The sequence below is a fragment of the Lucilia cuprina genome, chromosome 3 (assembly GCF_022045245.1).
Source record: "Lucilia cuprina isolate Lc7/37 chromosome 3, ASM2204524v1, whole genome shotgun sequence".
NCBI lineage: Eukaryota > Metazoa > Arthropoda > Insecta > Diptera > Calliphoridae > Lucilia > Lucilia cuprina.
The window spans coordinates 33,288,348-33,312,028 of NC_060951.1; the positions used below are offsets into that span (position 1 = coordinate 33,288,348).

A 23,681-nucleotide genomic window follows, 5' to 3' on the forward strand; every position below is an offset into this window, starting at 1 on the left:
TCTAGTTCTGTTCTAGTTCTGTTCTAGTTCTGTTCTAGTTCTGTTCTAGTTCTGTTCTAATTCTGTTCTAGTTCTGTTCTAGTTCTGCTCTAGTTCTGTTCTAGTTCTATTTTAACGCTCTTCTTGTTCAGTTTTAGTTTAGTTTTTGTATGTTAAAAAAATATTTATAAAAGTAACATTTTTTATTCATTTCATTATTGGATTTGTTATTTCATGTCTAGTCTCAAATTCCATAACAAGAAGAAGTATATTAGTCAAAAGGTTATTTTAATTCATAATAATATAGATATTAGTAGAAGTAGATTAAATTAATTAGATTCTTAGTGGTCACTAATTATACTAATATTATATGAGAAATTTTAAATAACCTTAGTGTATATTAACTATATTAAAACCCCAAATAATAAGTAGTTGTATTATAACTCATTAACTTTCTAACAAAAAGTTGTATAATTAAAAATTACTATTTATTTCTCTTTTCTTTAGAACTACCATGGCGGATTTGCCCAATGCAAAATCGGTTCCACTCTCCCTAGGCTATGCACCAAAAAATCCTATACTAGAGCAAATCGTTCAAGAAGCTGCTAATGCTTTGAATTTACAAGGTATTCAGGGCTATGAAAATGCTATAACAATGCAAAATAATCTGGAAGGTGGCAAACATTTAACGGGAGTACAATTTAATGATAGTTGGAGTGATATTGACACATACCCAAAGGATTTCTCATTTGCTTTACGTTTTCCAAGTGAATTGCGAACATCGTCATCGAATTTACCCATGACCTGGCTGACAATGAAGCTTTTTATGCCAATCGATTTGTCGGGACCAAGAAATGCTGATTCTCAAGATGGTGGTTTGCCTGTAGGTTATTTGCGTGAAGGTTTCTTACCCGTACAAAATGCTATTTCAATGGCTTATATGAAACTAGTTACAAATAAAAGTGATTTGCCTTATGTGTATATGCAACGTTATCCGTATCCGGCTTATATATTTGATCCCCTATTGGAGGGTCTATCATCTATCATGTCATTGATTATACTTTTAAGTTTTATTTATCCTTGTACTTATATTGTTAAGGTTAGTTCTTGTATGATTCTTGCATAATATCTATTAAATGATGTTGTATTTGCCTTTAGTATATAACAGCTGAAAAAGAGAAACAGTTGAAGGAAGTTATGAAAATCATGGGTTTAAATAACTGGATCCACTGGACGGCATGGTTTGTTAAATCATTTATAATGTTGAGCATATCGGCCATATTGATCACAATTTTAATGAAAGTAAGTTAAAAATGGATCTTGAATATAATTATTTGTGAACTTGAAGCAGAACTGAACTAGAAATGAACTAGAACTGAACTAGAACTTAACTAGAATTGAACTAGAATTGAACTAGAACTGAACTAGAACTGAACTATAACTGAATTATAACTGAACTATAACTGAACTAGAACTGAACTAGAACTGAACTAGAACTGAACTAGAACTGAACTAGAACTGAACTAGAACTGAACTAGAACTGAACTAGAACTGAACTAGAACTGAACTAGAACTGAACTAGAACTGAACTAGAACTGAACTAGAACTGAACTGAACTAGAACTGAACTAGAACTGAACTAGAACTGAACTAGAACTGAACTAGAACTGAACTAGAACTGAATTAGAACTGAACTAGAACTGAACTAGAACAGAACTAGAACTGAACTAGAACTGAACTAAAACTGAACTAGAACCTAACTATAACTGGTCTAGAACTGAACTAGAACTGAACTAGAACTGAACTAGAACTGAACAAGAACTGAATAAGAACTGAACTAGAACTGAACTAGAACCTAACTATAACTGGTCTAGAACTGAGCTAGAACTGAACTAGAACTGAACTAGAACTGAACTAGAACTGAACTAAAAACTAAAAATGAACTAAAAATGAAACAGATCGAAAACTATTTTTTTTTGCTTCTTTTTACAGATCCGTTGGGCTGATGATGTCGCAGTCTTAACACATGCCGATTGGTCCGTTCTACTTTTCTTCATGCTGATCTACATCATTACAAGCATTTGTTTCTGTTTCATGATGGCCACATTTTTCTCAAGGGCCAGTACCGCAGCGGCCGTTACCGGTTTAGTGTGGTTCATTGCCTACATGCCATTCTCCTTTACCATACAGACGTACGATCAGCTAAGTTTGGGCTCCAAACTTGGTTGGTGTTTAGTTTCCAATACTGCTATGGGCTTTGCATTCAAATTAATACTCGAATTTGAAGGTACTGGAGAGGGTTTCCAATGGAGCAATCTCTTCACTCCAGTCAATGTTGATGACAATCTTACAGTGGGTTATATTATACTAATAATGTTGGCTTCCTGTGTTCTTTATATGTGTATATGTTTGTATGTTGAGCAAATATTCCCCGGTGAATTTGGTGTGCCAAAGAAATGGAATTTTATTTTCACCGCCAAATTTTGGTGTGGCGAAAAGGATTATATTGGTGTAGAGGATATACCAAACGGTCATATAGAAAGACAAAATCCTGATGCTTTTGAACCAGAACCTTCGGGTAAACATGTGGGTTTACAGGTTAAGAATTTGAAAAAGAAGTTTGGTGATAAAATGGCGGTGAAAGGTTTGTCGGTGAATATGTATGAAGATGAAATTACAGTTTTGTTGGGTCATAATGGTGCTGGTAAAACTACCACCATTTCCATGTTGACCGGTATGTTCCCTCCCACTGCAGGAACGGCCATTATAAATGGCAGTGATATACGTACTAATATAGAGGGAGCTAGAATGTCATTGGGTGTTTGTCCCCAACATAATGTTTTGTTTGATGATTTAACCGTGGCCGAGCATTTGACATTCTTTAGTCGTTTGAAGGGTCTTCAGGGTGATGATATTAAGCGGGAAGTAGATAAATATGTAAAAATGATCGAGTTGGAAGACAAAGCTAATGTGGCCTCAAAAAAACTTTCGGGCGGCATGAAACGTAAATTATCTGTTTGTTGTGCTTTGACCGGCAATACGAAAGTTGTTTTATGTGATGAACCCAGTTCGGGTATGGATCCTTCGGCTCGCCGTCAATTATGGGATCTGCTGCAAGGTGAAAAGGTGGGACGTACTATTTTGTTGACTACTCATTTCATGGACGAAGCTGATGTTTTGGGTGATCGTATAGCGATTATGTGTGATGGTGAATTAAAATGTCATGGTACTTCGTTCTTTTTGAAAAAGAAATATGGTTCGGGTTATAGATTGGTTAGTGAAAGTCTTGATATAGAAACGTATGTATATTTATCTGTAAATGAAATATCTTTCTGCTTATCTATAGATTTGTGTTAAACGTGATGGTTGTAATGCTGAAGAAATTACCAGCTTATTGCAAACATATATACCCGATTTGCAACCGGAAGCCGATATTGGTGCCGAATTATCCTATCAATTACCAGACAACTACTCCAGTAAATTCGAAGAAATGTTTGGTTCCTTGGAAGAACAATCAGAGGATTTAAAACTTAATGGTTACGGTATAGGCATTACATCATTGGAAGAGGTATTTATGAAAGTGGGAGCTGAAAATGCCAATGATGGTAGTCGTAAAAATGCCAGCGCCATAATGAATGGTGGTACTGGTTATGCCGATGATGATGTAGAATCTATAACTTGTAAGTTTTCTTTATTTTGCTTCCATAAAACACTTTTTAAACAAATTATTTTTTCCTAACAGCTGAAGGTTTATTCACTGAAAATACTCATTTGCTAAAGGGTGTCAATCTTTTGACCAATCAATGGAGTGCCATGATGTTAAAGAAATTCCTCTACACCTATCGCAATAAATTACTCTTCCTTATACAAAATATTATGCCCATTTTCTTTGTTACTGTTACTATTTTAATAACTCGCACTCAAGGTACCTTTAATGAACTACAGCCCATGACTATGGGTTTAACTCAATATCCTTTGGCTGTTACGGTTATGGAAGTAGATAACAATGTGACAACGGACTCCTTGTCCTACAAAATAGCTGATAAGTATAAGAGTATAGCCTCATCGTATGGCAGTGATTATGAATTCCGTGAAACGGGTGAACAAAGCTTCAGTAATTACATTTTGGATTTGGGTAAAGAAATACAAGTGCGCATTAATTCGAGATATTTGGCTGCGGCTTCCATAAGACCTAACAACATTACTGCTTGGCTTAATAATCAACCTTTACATACAGCACCTTTGACAGTGAATTTGGTGCATAATGCCATGATCAAGTGAGTACAACTGAATAAGAATTGAAATAGAAGAGAATTAAAAATTGAATTGGAAGTAAACTAGAACATAACATAGAACGGAACTTGAACTGAACTTGAATTGAACTAGAACTGAACTAGATCTGAACTTGAACTGAACTAAAACTGAACTAGAACTAAACTAGAATTGAACTAGAACTGAACTAGAACTGAACTAGAACTGAACTAGAACTGAACTAGAACTGAACTAGAACTGAACTAGAACTGAACTAGAACTGAACTAGAACTGAACTAGAACTGAACTAGAACTGAACTAGAACTGAACTAGAACTGAACTAGAACTGAACTAGAACTGAACTAGAACTGAACTAGAACTGAACTAGAATTAAACTAGAACTGAACTAGAACTAAACTAGAACTGAACTAGAACTGAACTAGAACTGAACTAGAACTGAACTAGAACTGAACTAGAACTGAACTAGAACTCAACTGAAACTAGAACTGAACTAGAACTCAACTGAAACTAGAACTGAACCAGAACTGAACTATAGTAAACTAGAACTGAACTAGAACTTAACTAAAAATGAATTAGAACTGAACTAGAACTGATCTTGAACTGAACTAGAATAAAATTAGAACTGAGGCAGGAGAAAAATTCGCTTATATTTTTATTTATTTATTTATTTTTTTTATTTTCATATTTTCAGAGCCTTAATGAACGACACTTATCAGATTACAATTACCAATGCTCCTCTGCCCTATACTACTGATACCCGTCTAACACAATTAAACACTGGCAATAATTTGGGCACACAGCTATCCACCAATTTGTGTTTCTGCTTCTGTTTCGTTAGTGCCTTTTATATATTGTTTTTGATTAAAGAACGTGAAACCCGCTCTAAACTATTGCAATTTGTGGGCGGCGTTAAAGTTTGGACATTCTGGTTGTCACAATTGTTATGGGATATTTTGACATTTGCTCTTACCGCTATTATAGTTGTAGCCACCATAGCCTGTTGGCAGGAGCAGAACTTTTCGTCATTCGGTGATCTGGGTAAGTTTTTGAATTCCAAGCTAAATATTAGGTAATTTTGTTTGATGTACGAATTTTTTCAGCTCGCTATTTCTTGATTATTATGCTATTCGGTTTTTCTGTGCTTCCATTTACCTATTTGATTTCGTTTTATTTCACTGAACCTGCTACGGGTTTTGCCAGAGTTTCTATAATAAATATATTTGCGGGTAAGTACATCATTTTAAAATATCGACGAATATACACTAATTGTTGTTGTTTGTTCTTAGGTATGGCTTTGTTTATAGTGGTTATAGTTATGTCGTTTGATTTCTTCGATACCAAGGACACTGCCAATTTATTGGGCTGGTTCTTTAGAATATTCCCTCATTTCTCTTTAGCTATGGGTTTAAATAAGCTTTATATAAATGTGGCTACCCGTGAAGCTTGCAGCAACAATCTTATTGCTATTTTACCAGATGGCTTGAGATGTCAATTAGTACCAAAATGTTGTAGTAAGTTATCATATTATTTTAGAGTGTAATTATGGTTTTATAACTTACCTAGAAATGGGCAAATTGTGGTGTATATTGTTTGCAATTAAGAGTTATTTTAATTAATGTGTTTCACTTCTTTGACTGTATAATGTTTTTCTAACATTAATTTAATTCTTTTTTTAGACACTATTCCTTATTTCGCCTGGGACGAACCTGGTGTTTTACCTGAAACCGTTTATATGGTGGTGACAGCTGTTATATTTTTCTTAATCATAATAATACGGGAATACAGTCTAGTTAGTGAACTGATTTATAAAATCAAACAAAGAAGTTTGTATGTAATAAATTTCAAATTAATAAACAGAACTAGAGCGGAACTAGAACCGAATTAGAACTGAACTAAAACTGAACTAGAACTAAACTAGAACTGAACTAGAACTAAACTAGAACTGAACTTGAACTGAACTAGAACTGAACTAGAACTGAACTAGAACTGTACTAGAACTGAACTAGAACTGAACTGGAACTGAACTAGAACTGAACTAGAACTGAACTAGAACTGAACTAGAACTGAACTAGAACTGAACTAGAACTGAAGTAGAACTGAACTAGAACTGAACTAGAATTGAACTAGAACTGAACTAGCACTGAACTAGAACTGAACTAGAACTGAACTGGAACTGTACTAGAACTGAACCAGAACTGAACTATAGTAAACTAGAACTGAACTAGAACTGAAGTCGAACTGAACTAGAACTGAACTAGAACTAAACTAGAACTTAACTAAAACTGAACCTAGAACTGAACTAGAACTAAACTAGAACTGAACCAGAACTGAACAAGAACTGAATTAGAACTAAACTAGAACTTAACGATACCAAAACTGAATTAGATCAGAACCTAGAACCGAACTTGAAATGAAACATAAGTTTTCAAATAATTTTAATATTTCCAGTAAACCTCCACCACCACCCGAAGATGGTTATTTTGATGAAGATGTAGATAATGAAAAACAACGTATATTGAATATGTCAGAATCTGAGTTAACAGTTACAAATCTGGTTTTAGATCGTGTTACGAAATATTATGGAAAATTTTTGGCTGTCAACCAAGTATCGCTGTGTGTCAAACCGTAAGTTGATCTTCATTTAGACGAAGCTATCGAAAGGTTTTAAAATTCCTATTTTTGTGTTATTACAGAGTTGAATGTTTTGGTTTGTTGGGTGTTAACGGCGCCGGCAAAACCACAACCTTTAAAATGATGACTGGTGATGAACGCATCACTTTCGGTAGCGCTTATGTTAAGGGTCTTAACTTAGCCTCCGATATGAATGAAATATATAAGGAAATTGGCTATTGTCCACAATTTGATGCTCTCTTGGAAGATTTAACAGGTCGTGAAACTTTAAAGATATTCTGTTTACTCAGAGGCATTCATAAGGATCGTATTAAATATATAACAGAGGAATTGGCCAAATCATTTGGTTTCATGAAACATTTAGATAAAGAAACAAAAGCTTACAGTGGAGGCAATAAACGTAAATTAAGTACTGCTATATCGGTGATCGGTAGTCCTTCGGTTATATATTTGGATGAACCCACCACCGGTATGGATCCAGCAGCCAGACGTCAGCTATGGAATATGGTTTGTCGTATACGTGATTCGGGCAAATCCATCGTATTAACCTCTCACAGTATGGAAGAATGTGAGGCATTGTGTACCCGTCTAGCCATTATGGTGAATGGTGAATTTAAATGTATTGGATCTACACAACATTTAAAGAATAAATTTTCAAAGGGTCTGATATTAAAGATTAAAGTAAAACGTAATGATGATATGATGAAGATAAGAAAGTGAGTAAAATTTTCAAGAATTTGTTTTGAATGGTTTTTGTAAATTGTTTATTTCGTTAGCTCCATTATCTTAAATGCCGATGAAACTTTAGCGCCGGCCCACATTATGAGTGTGGATATAGAAAATGTTAAGGCATTTGTGGAAAGAGAATTTCCACAAGCCATCTTACAGTAAGTACAACAACACAAATATATTATTTTACAAAAATTACAATTAACTCCACCTTTTTTCCCTCTTTTCAACTACAGAGAGGAATACCAAGGTATTCTCACCTTCTACATTCCCCTTTCTAGTATTAAATGGTCGAAAATCTTTGGTCTCATGGAACGTAATCGTGATGATTTAAACATCGAGGATTATTCAATATCCCAGACTACACTAGAGGAAATTTTCTTAGATTTTGCCAAATATCAAAGAGAAGATCCCCGACAAGTCAAGTGAGCTTGAGAAACAATCAAAAAAACATTTGTTTTTATTTTGGTTTTTGATCACAAACTTTCACAAAACTTTTTACACCCACTTTACAAACATTTAACCTGCACACGCTAACACCAACAATATAATGCATTCCTTTTTAATAATTTTATGCTTTATTTAAAAAATAAATATTTTTTTAGTTTTTTAAGCTTTTTTTGTGTACTTAATAAGACAAAGTAACAAAAATCAACTACAAATTTATATGACTTTTGTAGTAACAAGTTTTAAGTTAATGGCTTAATAAGTAGTTTATTTAAGTAAATATTTTTTTATTTTAATTAAATTATTTTTAAATAAAATTTATTTATTTATTTGATTTATTTTTACTAACATTTTAATTTTTTTAATATTTCTTATGTGTTTTCTTATTCATCGATATTATTCGGTTTAAAGGTTTTTTATTTATTAATCATCTTAAAAACTTTTTAACATTGCACTCTTTGTGCAATGAACTAGATCTGAATCAGAACTAAACTGGAACTGAATCAGAACTAAATCAGAACTGAACTATAACTGAACTATAACTGAACTAGAACTGAACTAGAACTGAACTAGAACTGAACTACAACTGAATCAGAACGAAACTAGAACTGAATCAGAACTGAATTAGAACTGAACTAGAACTGAACTAGAACTGAACTAGAACTGAACTAGAACTGAACTAGAATTGAACTAGAACTGAACTAGAACTGAACTAGAACTGAACTAGAACTAACCTAGAACTGAACTAGAACTGAATCAGAACTAAACTAGAACTGAATCAGAACTAAACTAGAACTGAATAAGAACTGAATCAGAACGGAATCAGAACTGAACTAGAACTTGGATTAAGTTCCAAGGAACTGGAACAACTTTTTACCAAAGAAATAGTCAGCATTTAAATGAATCTTGTCAGAATCTGAACAACTTTTTGTTAGAAAAAGTTGTCAGAATCTGAACAAGTTTTTATTAGAAAAGGTTGTCAAAATCTGAACAAGTTTTTTCTAATAAAAACTTGGTTGTCAGAATCTGAACAAGGTTTTATTAGAAAAGGTTGTCAGAATCTGAACAAGTTTTTATTAGAAAAGGTTGTCAGAATCTGAACAAGTTTTTATTAGAAAAGGTTGTCAGAATCTGAACAAGTTTTTATTAGAAAAAATTGTCAGAATCTGAACAAGTTTTTATTAGAATAGGTTGTCAGAATCTGAACAACTTTTTATTGGAAAAAGTTGTTAGAATTTGAACAACTTTTTATTAGAAAAAGTTGTCAGAATCTGAACAACTTATTATTAGAAAAAGTTGTCAGAATCTGAACAACTTTTTATTAGAAAAGGTTGTCAGAATCTGAACAAGTTTTTATTAGAAAAGGTTGTCAGAATCCGAACAAGTTTTTATTAGAAAAGGTTGTCAGAATCTGAACAAGTTTTTATTAGAAAAGGTTGTCAGAATCCGAACAAGTTTTTATTAGAAAAAGTTGTCAAAATCTGAACAACTTATTACTACAAAAAGTTGTCAGAATCTGAACAAGTTTTTATTAGAAAAGGTTGTCAGAATCTGAACAAGTTTTTATTAGAAAAAGTTGTCAGAATCTAAACAACTTTTTATTAGAAAATTTGTCAGAATCTGAATAAGTTTTTATTAGAAAAAGTTGTAAGCATCTGAACAACTTTTTATTAGAAAAAGTTGTCAGAATCTGAACAACTTTTTATTAGAAAAAGTTGTCAGAATCTGAACAACTTTTTATTAGAAAAAGTTGTCAGAATCTGAACAAATTTTTATTAGAAAAAGTTGTCAGAATCTGAACAATTTTTTATTAGAAAAAGTTGTCAGAATCTGAACAAATTTTTATTAGAAAAAGTTGTCAGAATCTGAACAACTTTTTATTAGAAAAGGTTGTCAGAATCTGAACAAGGTTTTATTAGAAAAGGTTGTCAGAATCTTAACAAGTTTTTATTAGAAAAAGTTGGCAGAATCTGAACAAAGTTGTGCTAGTCTGAAGAAGAGTGTTTTTACTAAAAAGATCTCAGAGTCTGAAAATCTTTTTAGTAAAAAAGTTTGTAAGAATCTGAAAAACTTTTTACTAGAAAAAAATATCAGAATCTAAACAAATTTTAACTAAAAAAAAAGTTGTTAAAATCTGAATAACATTTTGCTACAAAAAATTGTCAGATTGTAACAACTTTTTACAATAATAAGTTGTCCTAAAAAAATTTAATAGAAAAATCTAATAGAGTCTGAACAACTTTTAAACTTTTCACTCAACAAATCTAGAAAAAATTTGTCAGAATTCTAACAACTTTTAACCAGAAATCATTCTGACAATGTAAGTTGTTATCCAAGTCTGAATAACTTTTAAATAGAATTTATGGTGAGAGTCTAAACAATTTTTTTACATGAAAATACTGTTACAATCTAAACAGTTTTTTACTAAAAAACTCAATTTAAATATTTCATTTCCATTTCTTACAGAACTTCAAAAACATTCACTTGGCTTTCGAACCTTAACTGTATGAGTGCAAATAACAAAAGCTGAGATTTAGCCAATGATCTAGCTCCTAGATCATCATCAATAGCAATGGAGGCCAGAGTATAATAATTTTAAGGATACAATTTAACAAAGAAGATTTTTCTAAGGCTTTAACCTAATGTGTATCTACAAATATGTATTACTTAAATATAGTAATAAATCGAAACAAATAAATCTCATTGAGAAATCCCCTAAAATTTTATATGTTTGTAACTAATTTTAAAATATATATTTTATATTTATACTTTATTTTTTTATATTTATAAGTATTAAATTGAAATTATTATAACTATAGTATAAATTTAGCTAATTACAAATATCTAAACTTTGGTGATTTATAAAATTTTAAGTAAAATATTTAATAAATGTATTATTAACAAAATTTATTCAAATTATATTTTAGCTATATATTATGGTATTTAAACAAATGTGTGCTTAAAACTACTCAAATAAATGACATTAGAAAAATGGAAATTTAAAGCTCTTTTCTTGATTGAACAGCTGAGTTCTGGGGAAGTTGATTGAATTCTTTTTTACAAGAAAATGTTCTCAGAATCTGAATAACATTTTACTAGAAAAAGTTGTCAAGGTTTAAACCATTTTTTAGTAGAAAAAGTTGTCAAAGTCTGAACTACGGTTTACTAGAAAATTTTATCCAAGACTGAACAACTTTTATCTAAATTTTACCAGAAAAAGCTATAAGACTCTGTCGAACTTTTTACTAGAATAAGCTCTCATCTATATAACTTTTTATTAGAAAAAGTTGTCAGACTCTGACGAACTTTTTACTACAAAAAGTTGTCAGACTCTGACAAACTTTTTACTAGAAATAGTTATAAGACTCTGTGGAACTTTTTACTAAAAAAATGGTCAAACTCTGTAGAACTTTTTACTAGAAAAAGTTGTCAGACTCTGTGGAACTTTTTACTAGAAAAAGTTGTCAGACTCTGTGGAACTTTTTCCAAAAAAAAATGTCAGACTCTGTGGAACTTTTTACTAAAAAAAATTGTCAGACTCTGTCGAACTTTTTACTAGAAAAAGTTGTCAAAATATGAACAACTTTTTCCAAGAAAAGTTGTCTAAATCTGAACAACGTTTTTTCAAGAATAGTTGTCAAAAACTGAGCAATTTTTTTCAAGAAAAAGTTGTAAGAATCTGAATAACGTTCTACTAAAAAAGTTGCCAATATCTGACGAACGTTCTACTAAAAAAGTTGCCAATCTCTGACGAACTTTTTACTAGAAAAAGTTGTCAGACTCTGACGAACTTTTTACTAGAAAAAGTTGTCAGACTCTGACGAACTTTTTACTAGAAAAAGTTGTCAGACTCTGACGAACTTTTTACTAGAAAAAGTTGTCAGACTCTGACGAACTTTTTACTAGAAAAAGTTGTCAGACTCTGACGAACTTTTTACTAGAAAAAGTTGTCAGACTCTGACGATCTTTTTACTAGAAAAAGTTGTCAGACTCTGACGATCTTTTTACTAGAAAAAGTTGTCAGACTCTGACGAACTTTTTACTAGAAAAAGTTGTCAAAATTGAACAATTTTTTTCAAAAAAAAAGTTGTTACAATCTGAATAACTTTCTACTAAAAAAGTTGTCAGTTTCTGACGAACTTTTTACTAGAAAAGTTTACTTTGACGAACTTTTTACAAAAGAATGTTGTTAGAATCTAAAGAAATTTTAGTTTGGAAAAGTTGTTATACTTTGACGAACTTTTTGTAAAAAAAATTGTCGGAGTCTGACAAAATTTTTACAAGAAATGAATAATTAAAAAATATTTAAGTAAATATTTAGTTAGTCGTGTATTAAAGTTTTACTGAAAAGTGATTTATTTGACCTAAATTTTTCTAGAACCTTTGCCAAAATTACTAGCAGATTTCTGGGTGGACGACATAATCTATATCTTTGTGTTCTTGTTTTATTTTTTTTGTAGAACTTATGTCAATAAATGTAAAAAATATATGACATGATAACATTTTGCTGCATTATAAAAAAAAACTAACAAAATCAGTGCGTTTAGTTTTATAACTAGATGTTAAGATTTAAGATATATTGCAGTTTGTGTTTGGACTTCTTTCTCGTTTAATGTTTTTTATTTAGAAAATTGCAGTAAAGAAGTCATTTTGCAATAATCATTGAGCGAAAGTTATATGTTTTCGATTTAGATTAAAGGTATGATGAAAAATTTAGCATTAAATTTAGGACTTTTAGGAAATGTTTTGAAAGAGATTATGACAGAATACTCTGTTAAATTCTGATCGGGTTAAACAAGATCGTTTCTGAGCTTTGCAGGATGAAAAGACTTATGGGCTTTGAATAATTTAACTACAGTCAAAGTTGTGCTATTATTTTATCCACAACTAGAAGAAGAAGTTAAAGTTTTTACTTTGTTATTGCGAATATTTGGAATGTTTATCATACTGCCAAATATTGCTAGAGTATACGTAAATACAAATACATATGTATTCGGTACATATTGTGGCATTTTGGGCATGTGTATGACAATAAGCACTTAGACTATAGTATCTCTTAAGATTACATCCGGTCAAAGGGATTGTTGTCGCCATAAGGATAAAATACTATAGCCACTATATAGAGTAACTTTGTGTGACTTTTGTATAAACAAATGTACTTACACATTTGTGGGATATAAAAGAAAAATGTAGACATTTCTTTTATCCCACGCAGTTAAAAATATATAAAGGATTTTAAGATTTTGTATCGAATATATTAAAAATGTGTCAATATTTTGTTATGACATAAAAAAAAATTCGATATTAGTATCCTGATAAAGGAAAATTTTTATTAAATGGGAAAAAAGAAGTTGTTGAAATTTACCTAATTTAATTTTATATAAAGAAATTTGTATTTATACCCTACACCACTTTAGTGGGGAGGTATATTGGGTTTGCAACGCACAATAATATTTGTCCTGTGCCTACCTTAAAGTATATAAATCGGCTCAGAATTTCTGCGTCGATTTAGCTATGTCGTCCGTCCGTCTGTCCGTCCGTCCATACATGTAAACGTTGTAATCAAACTAGAGGCCGCAAAAGATAATTAAATGAAATTTGGTACATGATCTTCTATTGTCCCAGAGTTGAAACCTATTGAAAATGATTAACATCGGCCCCCATACAACTGAACCCCCCAAATAGAGCTTGTAAACCTTATGATCAAACTACAGGTCGCAATTTTGAAGATAACTCAATGAAATTTTGCACATGATCATTTATGGTTCTGTAGACGAAGCCGATTGAAAATAATTAACAACGGTCCATTATTTCACCTGGGCCCCATAGAACTGAACCGGCCAAATAGTGTTTTTAAGTTCATAATTATGTTTAATATAGTCGTATCTCGACAAAAAGCTGCAAAACCATGTTCACTACTAGTCTTGATGACCCTGATGAACTTTATAATTAAAGGGTCTCATTTGACCCTAGCCCCTCTAAAAAGCCTACATCAAAATTTTACTTAACCACAGTTTTATTAAACAGTAAATGGCTTTAGTATATCTGATGCAAGTTACAATTCAACTTAAATGCTTTACTATGAAAACTTAATCACATTTTATTCGTATACAGGTGTAGGGTATTATATGGTCGGCCTCGCCCGACTATAACTTCTTAATTGTTTTTTTTTTTTAATATAGTTGTAGATGTTTGTAGATGCTTGTTATGTTGTTTGTAATGATTTTATTGCTTCTAAAGTTTTATATTTGTTAAAAGTAAAAAAACATTTAAAAAATCACGAATTGCAGTAACATTGTATGTCGTAAGTTTTCACTATTCTTTTGTGTTTGTATCAAAAAATTTTATCTGTGGAATATTAATGACATATAATGCTACAACAATACGATACGTATGTATAGTGAATTGGATATATGAAATGTTCTTAATTTAAAAACAAGTAAGAGTGCTATATTCGGCTGTGCCAAATCTTATATACCCTTCGCCATAGTGTATTTTAAACATATTATTTTTTTTAAATTTTTTCCCGACAACATTAATATTACGCCAAGTGCAAAACAAAATGAACAACAACAACGCTAAACGAAATAAAAAACAAAATACACAAGGCATCTAAACCAACAAACATCTAAACATAAATAACGAAAAACACAGAAAAACAAAAACAAAATAAACAATGCAATAAAACCAACCTACATCCACATATACGAACAGAATTCACAAAAACAAAACAAAAACAAAATACACAACTCAATGACAGCATCCAAAACAAAATACACAGTTGAAAAACCAATTACATCGACACACATGTGTACATCTTCTTCTTATTTAACAAAGCATGAAATATGACATTTTTGATGAAATTTTCAGAGGTTGTTTTGGATTTTTGCTCATATCTCCGTTATTTATCGACCGATTGTGCTGATTTTAAACAGCGATCTTCTCGAAAGCATGTCTAACAGAATTATTGAAGATTCGGATCTCGCCGATATCTGGGGTCCTCTAAAAACTGATTTCATCAAACACACAGACGGACAGACAGACAGACAGACAGACAGACAGACGGACGGACGGACAGACAGACGGACATAGCTTAATCAACTCCGCTACCTATAAGAATCCAGAATATATATATTTATGGGGTCGGAAAATTACATTATAGAAATTACAAACGGAATGACAGACTTATATATACCCTTCTCACGAAGGTGAAGGGTATAAAAATATATAGTTGTAGATGTTTGTGGGTTCTTATTGCTTCCAAAGTTTCTTATTTGTAAAAAGTAAAAAATTTCACTAAATTTTTAACGAATTTCCAATTGTTACTTAAAAATCTTGTTATTGTTATATATTGATACTAATTAAAGTTATAAGGATAAACTGAGAAAAATACAATTTTCAACTTCGCTGCAGGACATCTAAGATATCCTGTAATAACTGTCATCATAATTATACTCTAATGATAGATAATTTTATGTAGATTACCTCCATGAATATTGAAACGGTTCTGAGAAATTAAGTAAACCACAATATCTCGGAAACTAGAAGAACTATTGGGAAATTTTCATAACAATTTTTGAACTCAGCAGGTGAAAAATACATAGGAATTAGCTATTTTTATTTAAAAAGCATTTTCAGTGTTGTCTAGTGTAACTGATTGTAGAAAGAGATTTTTAATTAAAGATCGTTTTGTTTACCTTGTTTATAAGTGGTAAAATTCTAAGTTATTTGATCAGGAGTGTAGAAATGGTCCTTATTGTAGACCGTCTAATTCAAGTGTTTTACATTTGGTTCCTAAGAAAGACCCAAACGAATGGCGTCCGTGCGGTGACTTTAGATGTTTGAATGTAGTAACTGTACCAGACATATATCCCTAACCTCATATTCACGATTTAAATATGAACATAAAAGATAAGTATATTTTTTCTAAAATTGATTTAGTTCGTGCTCATCGCCAAATTCCAATAGCGGAAGAAGATATATTTAAGCCGGCAATTACAACTCCATTCAGAATGTTTGAGTTTTAACGGGTTTAGATTACGTGTCTGTGTATATCGAAGATATTCTTATATATAGTGAAGACAATGAACAACATTTATATCACTTAGAAAAAGTTTTTCAACGATTAGAAGAATATGGGTTCAATGTCAAACCAGAACGTTTGAATGGATCAACAGAATTGTAGGCATCTAACAAAGATAACACAGAATAGAGAAGAGAAATGATAAGGGAACTGTCCACAAATATTTCAAAAATTACTTTTTATTATAATTACTTTGAACCCCTATAGTCTCATCTTCGTTCCATTTATCTTGATATATGACCATAATCGCATCAGCCGTTTAGGGATACAAGATTTATTTTGTAAAAGTTAGATTGTGAACCATTGTAGGGTAAAATAATAGGAAAATCGGTTATATTTTCTATATTGGAATAATCTTCTCAAAAAGATACCGTTCACAAGGTTTTTTTTTATAATTTGTTTTAAAAATTTGGAAAAATTAAAAAATCTTTTAAAACAAGTATGAATATAAAGTTGGGCATGGCCTACCATATGATACCCTACACCAGTCAGCATATTTTAGAAATTTGGAGAATTTTTCTCAATAATAAAGCCGTTAATTTGTTTCTTAACATAATTTTGAAATAGTTTTATATGTATTTAACAAAAAAAAAAAAAAATAAATAAATAAGTAAATAAATAAATGATTTTTTTACAAGAGGGCTTATAGGGGAATACGGGTAAATATGGGCCACTCCTTCTAAATTTTAGTAGAGGAATTTCTGTCCACTTTAAAGTTATTTATGAAGAATTTAATTGTGTTATTAGTGTTTATAAATGAATTTTGAACTTCAAGTCATTTCCTGAAGGGGAGTTTGTATGCGGGCTAGGGTCAAATGAGGCCCGATCATTACAAAAATCATTAGTGTTGTTTAAAGTTATATAAAATTAAGTTTTACTGATTTTTATTGACATAATAGAACATTTAAGGTCATTATGAGCTTAAAAGCTCTATTCGTGGAGACCTTTGTATAGGGGCTAGGTGAAATAATGGACCGATTTCTATCATTTTCAATAGCGTTCGTCCTTGTACTAAAAGAAGAGTATGTGTCAAATTTCATCAAATTATATTAAAATTTGCGACCTGTAAAGTGCGCACAAGGTTTACATGGACAGACGGACATAGCTTAATCGACTCGGAAAGTGATTCTGAGCCGATTTAAGGTGGGTGTAGACTATAGTGGAGTAGTGTACAATTATCTAATATTTTATGACAAAAAGTAAACTTTTCTACGGTAAATAAGTGAAAACAAACTATGGTCACCCAAAATAAAAACTACTAAACAAACCGGTTAATATAACAGACCACATGTAAAACACAAGGTAATTTTAGCAAACACTTGTTGATCTGAAAAATAATGTTAGAAAATGTAAAGGTAAACAAATGTAACTAACATACTGTAAGCACGAAAACAAGAAATAAATTAACAGCACTCTCAATATTAAAAGAGATTTGTAAAAACTCAACTGTTAAATAGCATACATGTTAAGAGTAAATAATGTTAAATAACATCTGGATAAACTGTTAAGATAACATTGAACACTGTAAAAAAGGTTTTCACTTTATGTTTTAAACTTTGAGAGAGAATAGTAAAGTCTCCACTGAGTAAATGTTCTCTTTTTTTACACATTATGAAAACTATTGTGTGAGGTTATGTTTTTGGATTTCCTTTGCCGGTTTTTCTATTTCGCAAAAAGTAAGCGGTATTTTGGGGTAAACAAAATTAGTATATATTTATGTATGTATATGTGTAATAGAGTTGAATTTCAAAATCATTACTATTGTTTATTTGGTTGTCTTAAAAGTCTAAAAAAAGTCCGTTTAAATTATTATGCATTACAGAGTGAGTGTGTGTGTGAAAACATTTAAATCAACGATGTTTAAAATAACCCCTTAAGCAACAACAACAACTTTAAAGCAGTTAATAAGAAGCAACAATGTCATCCAATATAAGTACATTAGGGTGGCCCCAAAATTCAAGTTCCAAATATTTCCACCGAAAATTACAAGTTTGTGATTAAAGGTTATCATTGGATTACATAGATGATAAATTTTTGAAAAAGTTTATCATGTTATATCTCTGACCTGAGATTTTCTCCATCACAACTGGGATCTGAGATGCTGTGTCGTGAAACACATAATTTTTCCTGTCCTTTTTCCATGTCCTTTTTGAGACATTGTAAAATAACTTTACTTACAAAATGTTAGTGGGAACATCAGTACTTTCTTTATTCTCTATATAAAGAGGGCGATCCTAATGAACATGTGAGTTGAAGTACATATTGTTTGTTGTTTTTGCTGTTACATGCAAATTAGCTACAATTTGCATTTTCTTATTGTTATTATTGTAATTTTCTTTCTTTTTTACTTCTCTTCTATAATCCATAAAATGCGAGCATTATAAAATGGGTGTGAGAATTCGGGGAGTCTCTTGATGTTACTTACTATACCAGCCACGGATCCACATTGGAAAAGGGAAATTTACCCCTCCCCCATAAAAATTTTTCATACAAAATATACAAATGAGGATATATGAAAGTTCTATATTCGGCTGTGCCGAATTTAATATACCCTTCATCATGATGTGTTAATAAACATTCAGTACGAGTTTTATTACAAAAATCAAAATTTACCAATTGCAAAACGGTAAGGTACCAAAAAGTCCCATTTAATGGGTTCACTTATTCCAGACTCTACATACTTAATTTCATGTTTTTAAGTTCGACATTATAGAAATTTCAAAAAGTACCTTTTGTAGAACGAAAAAGTACAAAAAAAATTTCACTTTTATGTGTTCTCGCCTAATCCGGGCTCTATATACTTAATTTCATGTTTCTAAGTTTAATATTGTAGAAAATTCTAAAAAAATACCTTATAGAACGAAAAAGTACCAAAAAGTCCCTTTTTATAGGTTCTTACCTAGTCAAGGTCCTACATGCTAAATTTCATGTTTCTAGGTTTAATATTATAGAAAATTCTACCTTTTGTAGAACTAAAAAGTACCAAAAAGTCCCGTTTTATGTATTCTCGCCTAATCCGGGTTCTATATACTTAATTTCATGTTTCTAAGTTCAATATTATAGAAAATTCAAAAAGTACCTTTTGTAGAACAAAAAAAGTCCCCTTTTATGTGTTCTCGCCTAATCTGGGCTCTATATACATAATTTAATGTTTCAAAGTTCATATATTACAAAAAATTCAAAAAGTACCTTTTGTAGATCGAAAAAGTACCAAAAAGTCCCCTTTTATGTGTTTTCGCCTAATCCGTGCTCTATATACTTAATTTCATGTTTCTAAGTTCAATATTATAGAAAATTCAAAAAATACCTTTTGTTGAACGAAAAAAGTACCAAAAAGTCCCTTTTTATAGGTTCTTACCTAGACAAGGCCCTACATGTTAAATATAATGTTTCTATGTTCAATATTATAGAAAATTCTAAAAATACATTTTGTAGAACAAAAAAGTACCAAGTTGATGAAAAAACCACAGTGGGGTAGGGCATCATGCAGGATACTCACGTAAGCACTTCGACATTCATACCCTTCTCACGAAGATGAGGGGTTTAATAAAATAAGTGAAAAAAAACAAAAGTAAACCGGCAAACACTCGAGGTAGATCCTCGGCTTATCTATACCCAGTGTGCTTTGCTACCTTAATGTCAATTTAAATAAAAACCTCACTTTTTTAATATTTTCTAATCGTTTCTCAAATACACAAGTAGTTGTATATATTTAATTTATGTAGATGGTGCCAAGCCCCTATAGAAAGTCCACCAATTTATTACTGAAATGTTTACATGGGTCTCAAACTAGTTCGTGCACAATTAAAGATTTTCACTCTAGAAGTATCCCTGATGAAGGAATTTTTGTATCAAATTCATATGTGAGGTACCAAGGTGCCCTAAATGAAGGGCCACCCATTTTTTCCCCAATGCTGAAATGAATGTTAAAGATCTTCGTACAAAATTTGAAGATTCTAACTACAATAGTTACCTAGATAAAGTAATTTTTTATACCCTACATCTCTATAGTAGGGACATGTTCTAGAATGTCTAAAAAAATCTTCAAAACTCAGTTTTATTAAAGTCAAAATGACAGTGCCGTTTCTTGTAAGGGTCGAGCTTTATTCGACCCTAGCTCCCATATAATCTCCCCTTCAGAAAATGTTCAAAATTCACTTATAAATAGTAATAGCACGATTAAATTCTACAAAAATAACTTTAAAGTAGACGTAAGTTCGTCTACCAAGATTTATAAGGACAGATCCGATCCATATTTACCCTTACCCCTATATAAGACCTCTTGTAGAAAATCTCTCTTTTTGTCAAGAATAAGAAAAAATATTACGCTTTTTTAATATTGATTGAACTTTAAAACCAATTTTACAAGTTCTAGTAATTCGCCAAAAATTAAACGAAAATTGTCCTTGAATCTATTTTTATAGATAGTTTATAGAGGCCGACCATATAATACCCTACACCTGTATACGAATAAAATGTGATTTAGTTTTCATAATAAAGCATTTAAGTTGAATTGTACCTTGCCTCAGATATACTAAAGCCATTTATTTACTGTTGAATAAAACTGTGGATATTAAAGTAAAATTTTGATGGGGGCTTTCTAGAGGGGCTAGGGTCAAATGAGGCCCTATAATTATAAAGTTTATCAGGGTCATCAAGACTAGTGTAGAACTTGGTTTTGCAGCCTTTTTGGGGGGTACAGTTGTATGGGGGCTAGGTGAAATAATGGACCGATCTTAACCATTTTCGTGCCTGGGACAATAGAAGATCATGTACCAAATTTCATTCAATTATCTTCAAAATTGCGTCCAGTAGTTTGATTTCAAGGTTTACATGGACGGACGGACAGACGGACGGACATAGCTAAATCGACTCAGAAAATGATTCTAAGCCGATTGGCATACTTTAAGGTGGGTTTAGGACCAAAATTATTGTGCGTTACAAACATCCGCACAAACCCAATATACCCTTCCCACTAAAGTGGTGTAGGGTATAAAAAATAAACCTTTTCTGTAGAAAATGTTCTATATTTGTATTTATTAATAAAACTGCTTAAAGGATGTACTTTTTATAGAAGAAATTACAAATTTTAAATTTACCTTTTTTGTAGTAGTAACTGATTTCATCGCCGTTCTATATAGTAATCAACCTCTTTTAACATCAATAATTTGCACCTAATTACTTTCAAATACATTTAATTTCTTTTAAAGCCCACGTATATACTACATACTTCCAAACACTTATATTTCATTAAAAACAGGCCATATTTGGAGCCAGGCCATATTTGCATAACATTTATTTACTCTTAATTATTACATACGCTCTCTTTTCAATTACTATCATATATTCACAAGCACCTCCCTCTGCGTGATGTATTTGCACACACACACACACACACTTTCTTATTAACTATTCCCACTTTTTCACAAAAAAGCCCGAACAAGCGAGAATTTGCGAAACTATATATTAGAACGATGAATACATACTTTTTCTTCACGACTGCGCTGCAGGCAGCACAAGTTTACTTTAAAACTTCTTTTAGGAGTTGTGAATAAATAGAAAGAGATAAAAGTATGCGCAAATAGGTTAACCACATGAAAGAGTAACCGTAGTTATTAGAATAATTGCAATAAACAGTGCGCATGTCCAAAATTATTGTAGGATGAGAGAGCGAAAAGTAGGAAATGCAATAGTTTTAGTGAAAAGAGACTTGTTTGTAAAACTTAAGTATGATGATACAAGAACAACAATAAGGAATGTCTGGAACATTCATACAAGTGTATGGAAGCTGCTAGCTTATAATTTTGTTTGTATGTTCTTTATACGTAGACTTGTGTATAGGGTTGTGTCATAATAAAGTCAAATCTAATATAAAGTCTAATATAATGTCAAATCTATATAAATTTGACAGCAGTAAGGTTTTTGTCGAATGCATATATCTTCCTAAATATACCTCAATATAAGCTTATTTATACATACATATGTATGTGTGCATATGGTTGCTCTAAAAGAGATGAAGTTTTTTTGAATTTAGTTAGACAATGTATGTATATAGAAGGAATGTGTAACTATGAATATGAATGTTATGTAACTAACTAACTAAATTTTAAAATAAAAAAAAATCTGTCTAAAACAAATCGCGAAATATATAAAAAAATAAAAAAATTGTTTTCAAAAACAGTTTATTTTAATTGAAAAGAACTTTTCTATAAAAAATCTTGAAAAACTGGTTTTAAAGGGAAAATTTATAAATGGCATTGCTAAAGACAATTTTGTTTTAAACAGATATTACACATAAAATTGGTCTCAAAAATTTGTTTTATAAAGAAATCTTAAAAAGGAACAATTAAAAGAAGTTTCTTTTTTAATAGAATATTCAAAATAAAAAAAAACACTTTTCTAGAAAAAAATTCTAAAAAATGATTTTCTTTTGAAAAATTCTACACTCTTCTTATAAAATCGAAACAAACAAAATTGTCCTAATCCTAAAAAACTTTTTGAGCCAAATTGTCTATGAGAAATGAATGAAAAAATCAAGAAAGTGAATTAATTTTTATGTCCAAATTCAGAAGAAGAAAAGAAATAAATTTTGAATGAAAACAACTCAGTTTTTATTAGTGTTATTCATACAAAATTTTAAATATTCTTTTTAATTCTTTTTTCTGAATATGAACCTTAGATCTATAAAAAAATAGTCTTAAAAACTACTTTTCTATAACAAAATATATGAAAAGTGCAGTTATCTGATAGAAAAATGTTCTAAAAATGACTGTATATGGTAATAAAACTGTTTAAAGGGTGTACTTTATATATATAGAAACACATTTCATATGTGAAATTAATATATTTTTAAATTACCTTATTGCAGCAATAATAGGTCTCTTTGCATTTCTGTGATCATTTCCTTTTAACATCTATATTTTGCACTTAATAACTTTCAAACACTTTTTATTTAAATTTAAAAACAGGCCATAGAAAGAGCTTTCTTAAACTTATTTATTTTATTAATATTTTTTTTATTAATTTTTAACTCTTTCGATTATTATTCTTAATTTCTTTTTAAAAACTAAATTTTCTATATTAAGACTTTCAACAAAACATTTTTATTTTTTTAAACTTTTGCAAAAAAACACTTTCACACACTCTCAAATACTTTCAAACACTTTTATTTCATAAAAAACAGGCCATAGTTGGAGCTTTTATATTGCATAACATTTATTTATTCTTATTTTTCCTCACGCTCTCTTTTCATTTACTATTATATCTATACACACACTTACCCCTGCGTAATACATTTACACAAACTTAATTATTAACTATTCCCACTATTTTTATAACAAAAAACCGAACATTCGAGAATTTTTTCTCCACGACGTGCTGCCGGTAAGCACATTTTTCTTAATAACTTCTTTATTTTACACATTTTCTATTAAAAAAGGAGTTTTCTTTACCAAATATAACATATTCTTTTAGAGATTTTTAGGCTCTACACTTTTTAAACACAATTTTAAAACTTTTCTATTTTATTAATATTATTTTTA

General features: G+C 30.7%; 1 protein-coding gene across 1 annotated transcript in view; it reads left to right on the top strand.

The window, feature by feature from the left end:
- Positions 1–11,055, top strand: part of LOC111686232 (phospholipid-transporting ATPase ABCA3) — a 47,561-nt gene extending 36,506 nt beyond the window's left edge. Inside the window, exons 3-16 of the mRNA XM_046946079.1 lie at positions 487–1,078; positions 1,138–1,281; positions 1,971–3,251; positions 3,325–3,658; positions 3,721–4,255; positions 4,942–5,288; positions 5,351–5,476; positions 5,537–5,761; positions 5,927–6,077; positions 6,699–6,875; positions 6,944–7,597; positions 7,658–7,768; positions 7,847–8,035; positions 10,524–11,055. Of these exons, the coding sequence (XP_046802035.1) occupies positions 487–1,078; positions 1,138–1,281; positions 1,971–3,251; positions 3,325–3,658; positions 3,721–4,255; positions 4,942–5,288; positions 5,351–5,476; positions 5,537–5,761; positions 5,927–6,077; positions 6,699–6,875; positions 6,944–7,597; positions 7,658–7,768; positions 7,847–8,035; positions 10,524–10,587 (4,930 nt within the window). The 3' untranslated portion in view covers positions 10,588–11,055. The remainder of the gene's footprint in view (positions 1–486; positions 1,079–1,137; positions 1,282–1,970; positions 3,252–3,324; positions 3,659–3,720; positions 4,256–4,941; positions 5,289–5,350; positions 5,477–5,536; positions 5,762–5,926; positions 6,078–6,698; positions 6,876–6,943; positions 7,598–7,657; positions 7,769–7,846; positions 8,036–10,523) is intronic.
- The last annotated feature ends 12,626 nt before the right edge of the window (positions 11,056–23,681 follow it).